Genomic DNA, 17686 nt, shown 5'->3' with positions numbered 1-17686 from the left:
AATCTAGTACCTTCTTTCGAAACTGAGGTGACACATACAGTTTGTCCGGAGGTTTTCCCACAGGTGCCTGAGTTTGATCTGCTATTATGGCACAGAAGAGTGGAGAAGACACTTCGGTAACTGTAGTGGCAATGAGGCATTCAGGAGGTATAATAGGATATATCACCTGTTCCGGAGCTTCATCTGTCTCAAACTGCCTAGAAAGTGCATCTGCCTTGGTGTTTTTAGTACCAGGCCTGTACGTAATTATGAAATTGAATCGGGAGAGGAACAATGACCATCTAGCCTGACGAGAGGACAGTCTCTTAGCGTCCCCAATATAAGCCAAATTCTTATGATCAGTAAAGATCAAAAGTGGCTCTTTGGAACCTTCCAAGAGATGCCTCCATTCCTTAAGGGCAAGTACAATGGCCAAAAGTTCCCTATTCCCTATGTCATAATTCTTCTCTGCAGGTGTGAGTTTGCGAGAGTAAAATCCACAAGGATGTAAAGGTGTATCAGGACTTTCTCTTTGAGACAGAATGGCTCCAACTCCTGTCTCTGATGCATCCACCTCTAGGATAAATGGTTTGGTTGGATCAGGATGGGTCAGGACAGGTGCTGAGGAAAATAAAGATTTTAACAGTTCAAATGCCTCTCTTGCTTCTTTGGGCCAAGATGTACAATTTGCTCCTTTTTTGGTTAAATTGGTTATAGGGGAAATCACGGAGGAAAAACCCTTTATGAATTTGCGGTAGTAATTCGCAAAACCTATAAAGCGTTGAGTGGCTTTAAGGCCCTTGGGTAATGGCCACTGTAAGACTGCCTCCAGTTTACGGGGATCCATCTGGAAACCAGACGGAGATATAACGTATCCAAGGAATTGTATCTCCGTTTGGTCAAACTGGCATTTCTCCAGTTTACAGTAAAGGCCGTTCTGTAACAGGGTTTTCAGTACAATTCTCACATGTTCGTGATGTGTCTCTAGGTCTGGGGAATAGATGAGAATGTCGTCCAAGTACACTAGAACGAACATGTGAAGGTACTCTCTTAGGACATCGTTAATAAAATCCTGGAATACCGCTGGAGCGTTACATAATCCAAACGGCATAACCAGGTATTCGTAATGTCCCATTCTGGTGTTAAATGCGGTCATCCATTCGTGACCGTCCTTAATCCTGACTAGATTGTATGCGCTTCGGAGATCGAGCTTGGTAAAGACTCGAGCTCCCCTCAATCTGTCAAACAGCTCTGATATAAGGGGAATAGGGTAGGCATTTTTTATGGTAATCCTATTCAAACCCCTATAATCAATACAAGGGCGTAGGTCTCCTTCTTTTTTAGAGACAAAGAAGAATCCAGCCCCGGCTGGTGAGGAGGACCTACGGATATGACCCTTTCTGAGAGCATCTTTAATATATTCCTCCAAACAAAGATTTTCCTGGGGGGACAAGGCATAGACTCCTCCCTTGGGAGGCATAGTCCCTGGTAATAAGTTTATGGTACAGTCATAAGGTCTATGAGGAGGTAACCCTTCTGACTGGACCTTGTTAAATACCTCTTTCAAATCCATATACTGCGGTGGAATTTGTGTGGTCAAGGGAGGTGCAACAGGAACATTAATGGTACCAATAGGTTGTGGGATTTGCTTAAAGCAAACACCTTTGCATCTCTCACCCCAACTCACAATCTCTCCTTCAATCCAATCCAAACGTGGATTGTGTTTCAGGAGCCAAGGGAAACCGAGTATTATCGGAACTGTAGGTGAAGATATGATTTGAAAGGTAATTTCTTCAGAGTGGAGAATACCCACTGAAACAGTGATTGGCAGAGTTTCGTGTGTGATGAAAGGCTGGGTAAGAGGTCTTCCATCAATGGCCTCGACTGCTATCGGTTTCTCTTTATGTCTTAAGGGCAGGAGATGTTTTGCAGAGAATTCTTTGTCTAGGAAATTCTCCGCTGCCCCAGAGTCAATCATAGCCTCACACTGAACAGTAGTGTTCTTGAAAGATAAGGTTACTTTGACAAGGAAACGGTTCTTAGTCAATTTAGGGGACATATACATCACACCTAAGGTCGGTCCCCGTACGTGCCTTAGGTGTGCAAGTTTTCCGGCCGAACCGGGCATGACGATCTTAGATGTCCCTTCTTGCCACAATACATACATAACCCCTCGTTACGTCTGTGTTGTCTCTCTGCCTCAGTGAGTTTAGCGCTACCCAATTGCATGGGTTCAGGTTCTGGAAGAGGCGTTTGGCTACTCACCACTGAGTTAGAGAAACGAGGAGCTATGGACAAATTAGAACGTCTGTTACGTTGTTTGTTTTTCTCTCTCTCTCTGAGCCGGTTATCAATGTCTATCATGTAGGCAATAAACTCATTAAGATTAACCGGAAGGTCTCTAGCTGCAGTCTCATCTTGTATACTCTCAGCTAGACCTTCAGAGAAAGCAGCCACCAGACCACTATTGGTCCAATCAACCTCAGACGCTAATGTCCTGAACTCTATTGCATAATCGGCTACAGAACGACTGCCTTGCTTGATTCTCATAAGGGCTTTGGCAGCGTTCTTCTCCCTGCCTTTAGGTTCAAACGTAGCCTTAAAGGCCGTAAGAAAAGTACTGTAATCACGGGCTACTGCGTCACCACTTTCCCATAAGGGGTTAGCCCAGGTCAAGGCTTTTCCAGTTAATTGGTTTATCAGATAGCCTATTTTTGGTCTATCTGTTGGGAATGAACCTGGGGAGGCCTCAAAGTGGTATTCAATTTGGTTTAAAAAACCTCTGAATTCCTTAGAATCACCTCCATAGCGAGGGGGCGGTGACAAGGTTATGGACGGTGGTTTATGTGGTACGGGAACCACTACAGGTGGCGGAACCACAGGTGGTACCGGAGGAACCTCAAAATAGGCAGTCCTCTGGAGCAAGGTCTGAAATGCCTGGGCAAATTGGTCTAACCTGTGGTCCATATCCTCCACCCTACTCTCACAGGCGATCATATGCTTGCATAGTTCTGCAGGATCCATGGCCATGTCGTAATGTCACGACTAGTAATGTTGTCCAGCACGCAGAAACTATGTAAACATATACATAGGTAAGAAAAGGAAAATAACAGGATAGAGCGTAAACCGGACCTAAGAATGGCCGGACTAATACGCTAGAGACAGAGAATGGTCAAAGGGAAAGCCGAGGTCAAGGAAGCCAGAAAATACTCAATACCGATAAAACAAGCCAAGTCAGGGAAACCAGAGATCAGAATAACCAGGGAAACGCCAAGGATCAGGATACCAGGAAATCAGAATCACGGAAATAGCACTCTCAGGAAATCAGGAAACTGAAACCACGACATGGCAAAGTAATGGGAAAAGCTAGGGGTTTAAATACCCCTCTCTAGGCTATGATTGGTCAGAGGGCAACCTCTGACCCCAAAACGTGCGTGTGCGTTGACGTCGTGACGTCACGCACACGTTGGCATAATTTTCGGGGGCGGAGCCACTCTTAGGCGCGACCACGTGGTCGGCGCCATGTTTGATTCGGGCGTGATGCCCGGAAGAACGGAAGGAGCGGTTCCCGGCTCGCCGACTAGCAGGTAAGCTCGTGTTGTCGGCGTGGCCGTGCCGGTCGGGCACGGCCGTGAGGCTCGGCGGGCCGGTGACCGCAACAAGACCTATTATGGGACTCATGGACAACAGGTATTCCCCGAAATAACTTATCCGCATGGAACACTTGGAGTTCGCTGGGGTATGGAAAGGGACTGCGATCCTTTTATTACCCCTATCTACCTCGATGTTGAATCTTTATCATAATTTTCACTACGGACCGTTTGGAAGGATCCGACCGTTCCATTAACGGGATATGTTCCGCTATTTCGACGGTGCATAGTACGATTCACGACACTCCGGTCGCTCAAGAGCCTTTGATAGGCCGCTTTCTGCGGAGTAGCAAACGGTCCAGAACCATGAATCAAAGTATCACTGTTGTGGGACTTTGATTGGGGTCTTTTGGAACTAGTCAGATAACACGAACCTATCCCTCCGTCAGCCGTCAGCCATAGTCACGTTACTTTAGATTTTTCGTCGGGTATCAGATAAACTGGAGTTCGACGTAGATGGTCTTTTCAGTATCACCAGAAGGAAGGATCTCTACGGTGTCTCGTAGAACTAAATCCTATTCGCGTCCATATTTTACCCGGTTCCCCACGGTTTCCCAGTCTTTGTGCAGTTATAGCGGTGTTTTGTTATATGGAGATCCCGACAACACTTAGATTGTCACATTAAGGACATCTGCTGGGCTTATACCAACCATACAGGCCAGTTACCATGAACACTCCGTCTAGATGGGTTCATTGGTTGTTATCGCTAACGGGGGTGGAGACGTGCTTTGGGTACTCATTCGAGACGTACGAGACGCGGCTGCTTCAAAGGCCTTCACGGGGGGGCCTCTATATTTTACAGGCGGCGAATTGGACACGTCAAGACAATTTCCGGATATTTATTTTCGTCAAACCACACACGCATCCTTCTCGCTCATACCACAGCTTTAAAAATGCAAAATATGAAGCCTCCTGTCATGTGATAAAATTGTAGATTATGCTAACGTAGTGTACCTATAATCTTAATTTTAATAATGACAGGAGGCGAGTATTTTCCCTCCCTGTGTCCCTCCCTATACTCTGGGAAATTCTAATTTCTGGTTGTCATTTTCAAAGTATAATTATAAGGTTTTGGGTATTTCAGTATATTTATGGGATGCTTATCTGGTTGACAGGTGTTACAGCTGTGGCAATTATTAAGTATTCTAAGGTTGTTTAATGTTTCAGTATATTAACGTAATATAAATATAGATACATATAGTACTGGATTTAATGTGGACATCAGTTGGGTTCCATCACCTTTCACATATTTCTGTTCTTTTCAGAGTAACCATCATAAAGATAAAGATCAAGATAAAGCTGGAAGGTTTCAAGTCGTGTTCCAAGTTATGTTCTACACGTTACTCAGGACTGTTATTTGAATTCCCTGACGTTATAATGGACTGTTTTTCGCATCAAAGAAAGAGGAAATCATGTGACTGTCAGGGCTTTATATATGGATGTGATGCATGTTACTGATTGGTTTAAAGTTTTCTGATTGACTTGTGCTACTGGAGGCATAAAGTAAAGAAAGTTATGCAAAATACTCGCCTCCTATCATTATTAAAATTAAGATTATAGGTACACTACGTTAGCATAATCTACAATTATTCTACTTGTAAAGTGGAATACTGTATAACTATTGCACCCTCTACTGGTTATAGTAGGGGTGCAACAGCCTACATGTGCACACAATTCTAGTTTGTATTTAATAAATATATATTGGAATAGACCTTGAAAAAAAAAATCCTAGTACAATAGCACAGTCCGTAGCCTGTTTTATATGTTTCTGATGAGTGTGGGTTCAAGTAAACGAGATTTCAAGAATGAATAACCAAAATTAGGCGATGCATTTAGAACATCACATGTTCTTTCATATGTTTACAAAAGGGTTGACCTCAGTGTTAATTTTAACCCCTTTCTGACCGCAGATGTACTAGGTACGTCCGACTAAAAACGGTTGTTTAACGACCGCGGATGTACTTGGCCGGGAACGGCGATCCACAGTGATTTCAGTCGGGGGGGACTGCCCGAGACCCCAACAGTCCCCTGCAGCAGCTCCAGCCAACCAGGCCCTTCAGGGCCATGTGATCACCATAATAAAATGGCTGCAATAGGAGTCTATGGAGTTGCCAGCAGGGGGACTGTCTGAGCTGTCAGGCAGTCCCCATGACACCTAAAATGTAAAAAAAAATTATCAAATAAATATATTATACATATATTATATATGTATAATATATTTTAAAATAATTAAAGCATGTTATAATATATTGCATATATATGATTTTTATTATATATATATATATATATATATATATATATATATATATATATATATATACACACACATATATCTCAAAATACACTTATAAATTTAATTATTTTATAATAAATTATACATATATAGGAAATAAAAGTGTGTGTGTATGTATATGTATATATATATATATATATATATATATATATACATACACACACACACACATATTATATACACACGTATTATATGTGTGTATATGTAACATAGAAACATAGAAACATAGAATGTGACGGCAGATAAGAACCATTCGGCCCATCTAGTTTGCCAAATTTTCTAAAATACTTTCATTAGTCTCTTATATCCTTATATAGCCTTATATCTATCCCATGCATGCTTAAACTCCTTCACTGTATTAACCTCTACCACTTCAGCTGGAAGGCTATACCATGCATCCACTACCCTCTCAGTTAAGTAATACTTCATGATATTATTTTTAAACATTTACCCCTCTAATTTAAGACTATGTCCTCTTGTTGTGGTAGTTTTTCTTCTTTTAAATATGGTCTCTTCCTTTACTGTGTTGATTCCCTTTATGTATTTAAATGTTTCTATCATATCCCCCCTGTCTCGTCTTTCCTCCAAGCTATACATGTTCAGATCCTTTAACCTTTCCTGGTAAGTTTTATCCTGCAATCCATGAACCAGTTTAGTAGCCCTTCTCTGAACTCTCTCTAAAGTATCAATATCCTTCTGAAGATTCGGTCTCCAGTACTGCATACAATACTCCAAGTGGGGTCTCACCAGTGTTCTATACAATGGCATGAGCACTTCCCTCTTTCTACTGCTAATACCTCTCCCTATACAACCAAGCATTCTGCTAGCATTTCCTGCTGCTCTCTTACATTGTCTGCCTACCTTTAAGTCATCAGAAATTATCACCCCTATATCCCTTTCCTCAGATGTTGAGGTTAGGATTCTATCAAATATTCTGTACTCTGCCATTGGGTTTTTACATCCAAGATGCATTATCTTGCACTTATCCACATTAAATGTCAGTTGACAGAACTCTGATCATTTTTCTAGTTTACCTAAATCATTTGCCATGTTGCTTATCCCTCCTGGAACATCAACCCTGTTACATATCTTAGTATCATCAGCAAAAATACATACCTTACCATCAAGACCTTCTGCAATATCACATATAAAAATATTAAAGAGAGTGGGTCCATGTACAGATCCCTGAGGTACCCCACTGGTGACATGCCCAAGCTTTGAATATACTCCATTGACTACAACCCTCTGTTGCCTGTCACTCAGCCACTGCCTTACCCATTCAACAATATTGGAATCCAAACATAAATATTGCAATTTATTGATAAGCCTTCAATGTGCAACAGTGTCAAAAGCCTTACTGAAATCTAGGTAAGCAATGTCTACTGCACCACCCTGATTTATTATTTTAGTTACCCAATCAAAAAAATCAATAAGATTAGTTTGACATGATCTCCCTGAAGGAAACCCATGTTGTCTCTGATCTTGAAATCCATGTATTTTTAGATGTTCGACAATCCTATCCTTTAACATGGTTTCCATTACTTTCCCCACTACTGAAGTAAGGCTTACTGTCCTATAGTTACCTGACTCCTCCCTACTACCTTTCTTGTGAATGGGCAGAACATTCGCTAACTTCCAATCTTCTGGGACTACTCCTGTTAACAATGATTGGTTAAATAAATTTGTTATCTATTTCTGTCATCTATTTCAGATGGCGGTATTTTAACACTTTCCATGCACTAATTCTACCACCAGTATTTGTCAAACTTTTGGGTAGTCATTTTTTTGTTATTTTTCATGCATATTCATACTTTAGGCATGGATTCTCAGCTCCTGTTAGTGTTACTGCCAAATATGTGTTCAGCAACATCTCATGAGTACTGTGATATCACCCATGTGTGTCGGGTTCTCTGGGGGCTAAAATACCTTATTTAGAGGGTGTGCATTCCAGTTTTCCAACTTGGAATTTTCACAGCTGGTCATCAAGCACCCATGTCCTATTTGGGACATTTGTAAAGCTGGCCAATGTAATTTACCCCCATGAAACTCACCCCCTCTCCCTGTGTTCTTCTCACCTCCCCCCTCTCTTTGTTCTCCTCATCTCCCCTTCTCCTCACCCCATGTTCTTCTTACTCCCCCACCCTCCTCCCTGTTTTCTTTTTACTCCCCCAGTTCGTCTTACTCCCCCAGTTCTTCTTACTCCCCCTCTCCCTGTGTTCTCCTCACCTCCCCTTCCCTGTAGCGTGGCTGAGCTCCTCTTCGGCCCGTGGTACAGGAGTTTCTGTTTCCTGTACCCGGCAGGACTGACAGGAAGTGCACACTGAGTGTGCACTTCCTATCAGTCCGGCTAGGTACAGGAAACAGATGTTCCTGTACCGCGGACTGCAGAGGAGCTCGGCCACGCTACAGGGAAGGGGAGGTGAGGAGAGAGGCAGTGCGGCAGCCGCCTGAGCGCTCTCTATAGAGCGCTCAGGCAGCTGCAGCATTTAAAGGGCTGGCGATGGGGGCTCAGGGCGCCTAGTCCGCCTTATAGGAAGCGCCGTCCCTGGTGAAGGGTTATTTAGGGATTCCTGCCAGATATCAGTGTTACAATGTAACTTGCATTAATTTTGAAAAAAATGGTTTGGAAATAGCAAAGTGCTACTTGTAGAACTTGCAAAAAAAAAGCTAAGAACGTGTTTACATTTCAAAACTCAGGACAAAATTTAGAAACTATTTAGCACGGATGTGTTTTGGCGGTTGTAGATGCGTAACAGATTTTGGGGGTCAAAGTTGGAAAAGGTGTGTTTTTTTTTTAAAAAAAATCATCATGTTTTATTTTTTTACAGTAAACTATATGGTATTATGAAAATAATGTAATGTAAATGTAATGCAAACACAGCTCTGGTCCTTTTCGGTAAGAAAATTGAAAAACGGTCTGGTCACTAGGGGGTTAATGTTAAAACGAGACTAAAACTAAAACTAACAATTCAGTTGACTAAAATTTGACTAAAACGACTTTTTTAGTCAAAAGACTATGACTAAAACTACATTTAAATTTGCCGCCAAAACTAACACTGGATAACTGGCAGATGGAAATAAATGTGGACATTTCTAATATCTTCTATTTAAACACTCGCATTCAAATTCATATTTTATACGTAAATGTCCAGCTGTATAAATGCAATGATACAGATTGTAGAGTCTGACAATAAAAGTATTTTATTATATGATAATGCTCACATGAAATAAAACTCCAATATACATGGGGATGAATTACTCCTCATCCAAATCAGAGATTCTAAACTTGCCCAGACCAATTCTACCTGGGACAAGGTCGGTAGCAGTTTAGTTTAAAAGGGTGGTATTTGATGGGAGATGTTCATCCAGGACACACAATCCAGCTGGCAAACAGTCTTATCATCCAGGTGACGTTCCAGGTCATTTGAAGATTCACATTGCAGCTTTTTAGTTCTATCATGTCATCGTCATCCTCCTCTTGCCTGTTCCTGACTAAAGAAAACGAAAGAAAATAGTTAGTGGCAAACACTAATCTTCTTCCTATATTAAAACTTAGATCCTAATATTTGCATTCAAATATGGCCCACCGTGAAAGTGACAACATCAGATAAAAAGGAACTTCAAGTCTTTATTTATAATATCCAACGTTTCCACAGAACTGTCCCTGTTAAATACAGTACTGTTCATTTCTGTATTTAATTTTATTTGTCAGACCTCACAAGCACATACTTTTTTAAATATAGGAAATAAGTAAACATAATAGTAAAACGCCTGGGAGGTGACTGTTTCATTAGATGTGCTCAGGTCAGTGTCAGCACAGATTGAGATATCTCTGTCTCTGGGTAACAGAGCGCTAGAAATGCCACTACTAGAGCCTTACCTGGCTTTGCTGGTAAAGATGCCCAGGCACACAGGGCCGGTGCAAGGATTTTTGCCGCCCTAGGCAAAAGAAAGATTTGCCGCCATCCCCCCCCCCCAGTGACATCACAATGCCCTACCCATATGATCTGCTATATGAACTAACGCCAGTGCTGCACACAGTGTGTGTTTACATTAAAAAGCCTGCAGGGACAAACTATAGACACCAGAACCACTTCATTAAGCTGCAGTGGTTCTGGGGACTAAAGTGTCCCTTTAATGTGAGGTAAATTAGAGATTAGTGTCACTGATAATATACTAGATTGCCTACTTACAACCAGATGAGGATGGTGATGGGCTCTGGCTGCAGTCTTGCTCCACTGGTCTGGTGTAGAACAGGATCTCTGGAGGCTGTTTGTAACTGTGGTCACAAAATGCAATGTTCTGGGAGAACGGCAAGCAGCTCCATTTTTTGGGGCCCCTCACACAGCTCAAGGTGCGTTGAGTGTGTGTAAGATGCATTGTGTTTCTGTGTGTGTGTAAGAGAAGCAATGTGTGTTTGCATGTGTGTGTAAGGGATGCATTGTGTGTTTTTGTGTATGTGTGCAAAGGATGCATTGTCTTTATGTGTAAGGGTTGCATTGTGTGTGTGTGTGTGTGTAATGGATGCATTGTGTGTTTCTCTGTGTGTAGGGATGCATTGTGTGTTTCTGAGTATGTATAGGGATGCATTGTGTGTGTGTGTGTGTGTAGTGTGAAAGAGCTCCCTGTCCTGCCCCCTGTCCTATAGAGCTCTCCATTCCATCCCTTAGAGATCTCCCCTACCCCTTAGTGGTCTCTCATCTCCTCCCCTCCTCTGTCCCTTAGTAGTCTCTACTCTCCTCCCCCCCACCTCCCTTAGTGGTCTCTACTCTCCCCCGACCCTCCCCTAGTGGTCTATCCTCCACACACACCCTCCCTCCCTTAGTGTTCTCTGCTCTCCACCCCACCCTCCCTTAGCAGTCTCTCCTCACCGCCCTCCCCTAGTGGTGTCTCCACCACCCCTTCCCTCCTTTAGTGGTCTCTCCCTCCCCCACGTTCTTCTCAACCCCCCCTCCCTGTGTTCTCATCCCCCCGTGTTCTCCTCCCCCTATCCTCTTGTTCTCCTCTTCTTCCCCCATGTTTTTCTCTTCTCCCCCCTGTAATCTTCTCTTCTCCCCCCCTTCCCTCCCTGTAATCTCTTCTCCCCCCCCTCCCTGTAATCCCTTCTTCCCCCCCCCCCCCCCCCCGGTTGCCTAGTTCGCCTTATAGGAAGCGCCGGCCCTGCAGGCACATTCGATAGAGGCACAGTTTCTAAACCACATAGCTCTAGAAGATTATTTTCTAGATAATTTTGTTCCAGTCCCTACAATCAGTACAATCAGAAAAAAATAAAACCCATGCCTCATAAAATACATTTTAGAAACAAGATTCTAGCTATCCATGGGGAATTCTGCATACTCAATATGGAATAGAAATATGTTATAGATAAATGTAAGATCAGCTTTCACAATAGCTGTATGTCTAACAGATATTAATATTTTGTCCTAATTTATGTTTTTGGGTTTGTCTTAAAAATAACTCTACTCAGACATATCACTGTAATATTGTACCTATTTGTAAGTATGTGTCCGCAATGTGGTGAAACACAGTAAGCAGGTTAGCACTTTCCTTGTGCTCCTTGAAGGGAAACAAGAAAGGCATTAGTGCAGGACAAAAATAAAACAAAGACAATATAACAAGAGAACACACAAAAACAAAAGATAAATTGAACAAAAAAAAAAAAAGATGCTTGAAATTCACATTGAGCATCACATAAAATGTTCTGCCCTTGGAAACACTTGTCAAACCAGAGGTTAAGCTGAGCAGCACTTTTCATGTGAAGAGCAACAGTGTGTATATGCTTTATTAAATATAGGAAATAAGCAAACATAATAATAAAATGCCTGGGAGGTGACGATTCCATTTGAAGTGCTCAGGTCAGGGTCAGCACAGATTGAGGTCTGGCTGTCTCTGGGTAACTGAACGGTAGATATGCCACTACTAAAGCCTTACCTGGCTTTGCTGGTAAAGATGCCCAGGCACATTCGATAGAGGCACAGTTTCTGAACCACATAGCTCTAGAAGATTATTTTCTAGATAATTTTGTTCCAGTCCCTACAATTAGTACAATCAGAAAAAAATTTAAACCCATGCCTCATAAAATACATTTTACAAACAGGATTCTAGCTATCCATGGGGAATTCTGCATACCCAATATGGAATTGAAATATGTTATGGATAAATGTAATATTAGCTTTCACAATAGCTGTATGTCTAACAGATATTAATATTTTGTCCTAATTTATGTTTTTGGGTTTGTCGTAAAAATAACTCTACTCAGACTTATCATTGTAATATTGTACCTGTTTGTAAGTATGTGTCCGCAATGTGGTGAAACACAGTGAGCAGGTTAGCACTTTCCTTGTGCTCCTTGAAGGGAAACAAGAAAGGCATTAGTGCAGGACAAAAATAAAACAAAGACAGTATAACAAGAGAACAAACAAAAAAAAAGATAAATTGAACAAAAAAAAAAAAGATGCTTGAAATTCACATTGAGTATCACATAAAATGTTCTGCCCTTGGAAACACTTGTTAAACCAGAGGTTAAGCTGAGCAGCACTTTTCATGTGAAGAGCAACAGCATGTATATGCTTTATTAAATATAGGAAATAAGTAAACATAATCGTAAAACGCCTGGGAGGTGACGGTTCCACTTTAAACGCTCAGGTCAGGGTCAGCACGGATTGAGGTCTGTCTTTCTCTGGGTAACTGAACGATAGAAATGCTACTACTAGAGCCTTACCTGGCTTTGCTGGTAAAGACGCGTTCGATAGAGGCGCAGTATCTGAACCACAAAGCTCTAGAAGATTATTTCTTAGATACTCTTGTTCTAGTCCCTCCAATCAGCTCTTCCTAAAGTTATAAAAAAAAGAAAAAAATGACAAAAAAATCATTAACCTATGCCTCATAAAAAACATTTTACAAACAAGATTCTAGCTATCCATGGAGAATTCTGCATACTCAATATGGAATAGAAATGTTAAGGATAAATGTAAGATTAGCTTTCACAATAGCTGTATGTCTAACAGATATTAATATTTTGTCTTCATTTATGTTTTTGGGTTTGTTTGCTTTTTGTCTTACAAATAACTCTACTCAGACATATCAATGTAATATTGTACCTGTTTGTAAGTATGTGTCCGCAATGTGGAGAAACACAGTAAGCAGGTCAGCACTTTCCTTGTGCTCCTTGAAGGGAAACAAGTAAGGCATTAGTGCAGGATAAAAATAAAACAAAAATACAAAACAACAAGAGAACATAAAAGATAAATTACATTTAAAGGGACACTTTAGGCATCCAGACCACTGCAGCTAATTAAAGTAGTCTGGGTGCTGTGACCCTTTTGCACTTAGTGATGCAATGTAAAACGTAGTTCCAGAGACTTGCAATGTTTACATTGCAGCTCTAAGTCTGCCCTCAGTGGCAGTCTACCAGACAGCCACTTGCGGAGCTTCTGGAGTCCAATCTGACTTTTGGTCCGTTATCTGATGCTGGACGTCCTCACGGACCTCCAGTGTCAGATTTTTCCCATTGAATAATGAAAAATAATGCCATTGAAAATAATGCTTTCCTATGGGGAGGTCTAATGCGCGCACGCATCTCCCTACCGGCCCATGGAGAGACACAGCGGGGCCGGCGCTCGGGTAGCGCTGGCCCTGCAGGGGCTGGCAGGGGAGATCCTGTGATCTCCCCTGCCGGCCTCGGCCCCACGGCCATCGCGGCCCACCGGGCATTTGCCCGGTATGCCCGATGGCCAGTCCGGGCCTGATTGAAAATAATGCTTTCCTATGGGGAGGTCTAATGCGCGCACGCGGCCATTGCCGCGCATGCGCATTAGGTCTCCCCGCCGGCTGACGTCGACAAGGAGGAGCGTGGACAGAGCCTGACCCGGAACCAAGGGACATTGGTGCTGGATTCAGGTAAGTGGCTGACATGGGGTGGGGGGCACTCCAGAATTCTACAGTGCCAGGAAAATGGCTTTGTTTTCATAGCACTGGAGAATCCCTTGTAAAAAAAAAAGCAAGACACTTGAAATTCATGTTGAGCATCACATAAAATGTGCTTTCCTTGGAAAGACTTGTCAAAGTAGAGGTAAAGCAGGGCCACACTTTTCATGTTTATTAAATATAGGAAATAAGTAAACATAATAGTAAAATGCCACGGAGGTGAGGGTTCCACTTTAAAGGTGGACTATAGGCACTCAGACCTTTTCAGCTCATTGAAGTGGTCTGGGTACAATGTCCGTCGGTTCAATCAATAATTGTAATTATTGCAGTTGTTGTCTCTAGTTGCTATCTACCAGACAGCCACCAGAGACGCTTCCGGGTCGTTAGACGACTTTTAGTCACCTAACTAACTAACGCTGGATGTCCTCACGCTGTGCATGAGGACATCCAGGGTCCGCTAAAATCCCAGAGGAAAGCATTGATAGCTATAGTGATCGCCGCCAGTGCACTTTAGGTCCCCAACATCGGGGGAGGAGGAGCGGAGGCGGAGCCTGACACACCACTGAGGGACATCGGCGCTGGAGTCAGTTAACCCTTTCTGCGCTGCTGAGGGGCAGCATGTGGGATAGGGGCACTATAGGTTACTATAGTGATAGGAATACAACTCTGTATTCCTAGCACTACAGTTTCCCTTTAAGCGCTCGGTTCAGGGTCAGCACAGATTGAGGTCTGTCTTTCTCTGGCTAACTGAGCAGTAGAAATACTACTACCAGTCTTACCTGGCTTTGATAGTAAAGATGCCTCAGGAAGAATCGAATCACAAAGCTCCAGAACATTCTTTTCTAGATCCTCTTGTTCTAGTCCCTCCAATCAGCTCATCCTAAGGTTATTAACAAAAAAGCAAGAAAAAATGGTCGCATATGGCCACATAACGTACATTTTACAATCAAGATGCTAGATATCCATGGAGAATTCTACATATGCAATATGGAATAGGAATGTATTATGGATAAACATAAGATTAGCTTTTCCAATAGCTGTAAGAAAAGTCTAACAGATATTAACATTTTGTCTTAATTTATATTTTTGGGGTTGTCTGTAAGACAGAAAGCAGACATATCATTGTAATATTGTACCTGTTTTTGGTTTTGTGTCAGATTCGGGTGCATCCTAGTGCCACTATAGCCGATCGAGTTCTGCGCAAAGTTGTTGGTAGGTGGACGAGAAGCCAGTGATGATGTTTAATAGCTCACTGGAACCGTACACAACAGTAGGCTGTGGATCAACTTGTCTCATGCTTCCGGAGTCTGTGCTAGAGTCCCTGATGCCACATAGTCCCTGTCTCCTGATGTCTTTGGGAACTCTTTCGCTGCTCTGATGAAATATTTTAGATGGACGGACTGAATTATACCCACATTTTTGTGTGCAGTTTTTTTTACTATTAAATTGCCTGAGCGTCATCACATGATCCACGGGTCTGCTTGACTGCAATGGCGGCAGCTTTTGCTGATACAGTGCCGAGGGTCCACTACTGCTGGATTTTTGATCTGACAGCTTTGTTGATAGAAGTTGGCGAGGCTGAATATTATCCAAAGGTTTGCATGTTACTAAATTGGGCAATCTCTGTCTCTCCACCTCCCTGGAAACTCTTTCACTGCTCATGTGAGAAGTTTTAGATGGAATGACTGACTTATTTGTCTGCAGTGATGGCTGCTTTTGCCCACGCAGCACAGAGTGTTGCCCAACACCAAAACGACTGGCTTTTGGATCTGACATCTTTGCTGCATGCAGATGGAGAGGCTGAATCTTATTAAGGGGTTTGCATGTCCTCACATCCTTGGGAGTTGCTCTACTATGAGATGGACTGCCTTGACTGAGTGCCATCTCAGGGATGTTTGTCCGCAGTAGTGGCAGCTTTCGCTCATATAGCGCAGAGTGTTGGCCAAGTCCATTACTGCTGGATCCCGGCTTTGACGACTTCTTTGTAAAAAGATGAGAAGCCAGCATGCTATTAAAGGATTTGTATGTCAAGAAATTGCTATATTTCTTCCATGTATCCTTGTTGGGGAAGATTCGAATAAAACCGCCTCTTCTCTCTTCCTCCTCCTTGACCTCACGAATTATCTTCATCCTCTCTTGGGAGGTTTCGGTCTGTCCAGCCGCTGTCTTTTGATAACCTTCTTTCACTTTTGCAGTTATTATGGGCCCTTTGTCCATATTCTGCTGGGTATTTTGACACTGCACACCAATTAATGTCAGCGTGTCTGCAAGCAGATTTGCCTTGATTTTTAATTCAAGGGGTCCATCAGAAACCAGAGACGGCATTAGATTAACTTCCAACAGCCAGGGCTTTAAGGTTTCATCTACTAGGACATCAAAGCCGTACAATTCAAAACACTTTCTTCTGTCAGCGAGCGTTCCTTGCAACACTGAGGCAATAGAGCCTTCCGCCGATATTATGCTTTTAATAACAAGCTCTTCTATTTTAGACATGAGCGTGGCTGTGTCTTTTCCCAATTCCTTTAGGTGACGCAGCAATGCACCCATGCTCCATAAACTGCCATGATTTTCCACTTCCGGATTTGTGGATCTCACATAGTTTGCATTTGCTTTGTTTATGCTGGTGTTAGTCAAATGCATATATTGATTTTTCATGTTATCCTCCGTTGGTTTGTATTGATTAGTGGCAAACCTTGTAAGACCCTCTTCATATAGGTAAATAATTAGTGGATCATACGACGTGACCAGTACATAGAGGCGTAGGTCAAATTTAAATCCGTCAACAAGAAGTGGATTTTTTATGTAACGAGAGACTAGGAGTGTTTCCCTTCTGTTTATTTGAGAGAAGGAATTGATAATCTGAATTCCGCGTCCTTGACAGGCAGAGACAGGCTTTGAGATCCAGGGGCCTTGATCCTTCGAAATAACTTTGCGGAATTCCTTGTTATCATTGGGAAGTACATAACTCTGGGGTAGGAAGTTGTAAGTCTGAGCCCCATGTTTCTTCTGCAGGGTTTGAATGTTTTTGCAGAGTAGATCCTTGTGTCCCAACTGCATAGAATTGGGGAAGTGGTTGATTTTCTGAAATTTGGAAAGATTTGCCAAGACAGAAGCATTATTGTATGGTCCTGTCCACATCAAATTGAAATTGCTACTGCTGGCTTCCACTTTCTGAAACCCATGAGCAGATAGCATTGTGCTGACCGGGCTATTCCCGATACGAGCCATCTTGTATGCCAGTTGGTAGTGTTCTCCCACCTCACGCAGGCATACCATTCCAGTTGCGCCTTCTGCTTGAAATTTCACCACTGGCGTTTTTTCTGAACCCCCAGTCCATATTATGCAGGGGTGGTGTTCTTTCTCCTGGCGCTCAGAGGGTTCACCCTTCTTAGGCTGTTGTCCAGCCATGATTATATATTTAGCTGGTATCAATATCTGTGTAATACCAAATAATGAATTTGCTACTGCTCTCTTAGCCTCCTGTTCAGTTGGCTGCTATGCAGTGCAATGACTAAGTGGAGCAGTAGCAGCACAGTCAGCTAAGAGGAGCATAGTGATGTCAGAGCAGCACTGTGAGGTCAGATGAGCATTGGGAGGCCAAGGAAAGAGATTTGCAGAATTTTCCCAGTAAGGTTCAGTTCAAAGTATAGCCCCAATATCAGATTATCCTAAAATTGCATTAAAATTGACGTTGCATCAAAGATATACAGCTAATATGCTTACATTCTTCTTCGTCTTCAATAAAAATGAGTTTGTTGTTTTTTTGCTTTAAATCACTGAAGTGGTTGTGGTCGCCGGAGTAAACTGTTAATATTGATTATCTTTTTTTTTTTTTTTT

General features: G+C 42.4%; 1 protein-coding gene across 1 annotated transcript; it reads right to left on the bottom strand.

The window, feature by feature from the left end:
* Nucleotides 1-15027: 15027 nt before the first annotated feature.
* Nucleotides 15028-17256, bottom strand: LOC134612233 (tubulin polyglutamylase TTLL5-like). The gene has a single exon (XM_063456581.1). The coding sequence runs from the start codon at nt 17254-17256 to the stop codon at nt 15028-15030; it is 2229 nt and encodes a 742-aa protein (XP_063312651.1).
* Nucleotides 17257-17686: the final 430 nt, after the last annotated feature.

The sequence above is a fragment of the Pelobates fuscus genome, chromosome 5 (assembly GCF_036172605.1).
Source record: "Pelobates fuscus isolate aPelFus1 chromosome 5, aPelFus1.pri, whole genome shotgun sequence".
In the NCBI taxonomy this organism is placed as follows: domain Eukaryota; kingdom Metazoa; phylum Chordata; class Amphibia; order Anura; family Pelobatidae; genus Pelobates; species Pelobates fuscus.
The sequence above is the reverse complement of the archived record's forward strand: the minus strand, read 5'-3'. Positions and strand labels throughout refer to the sequence as shown.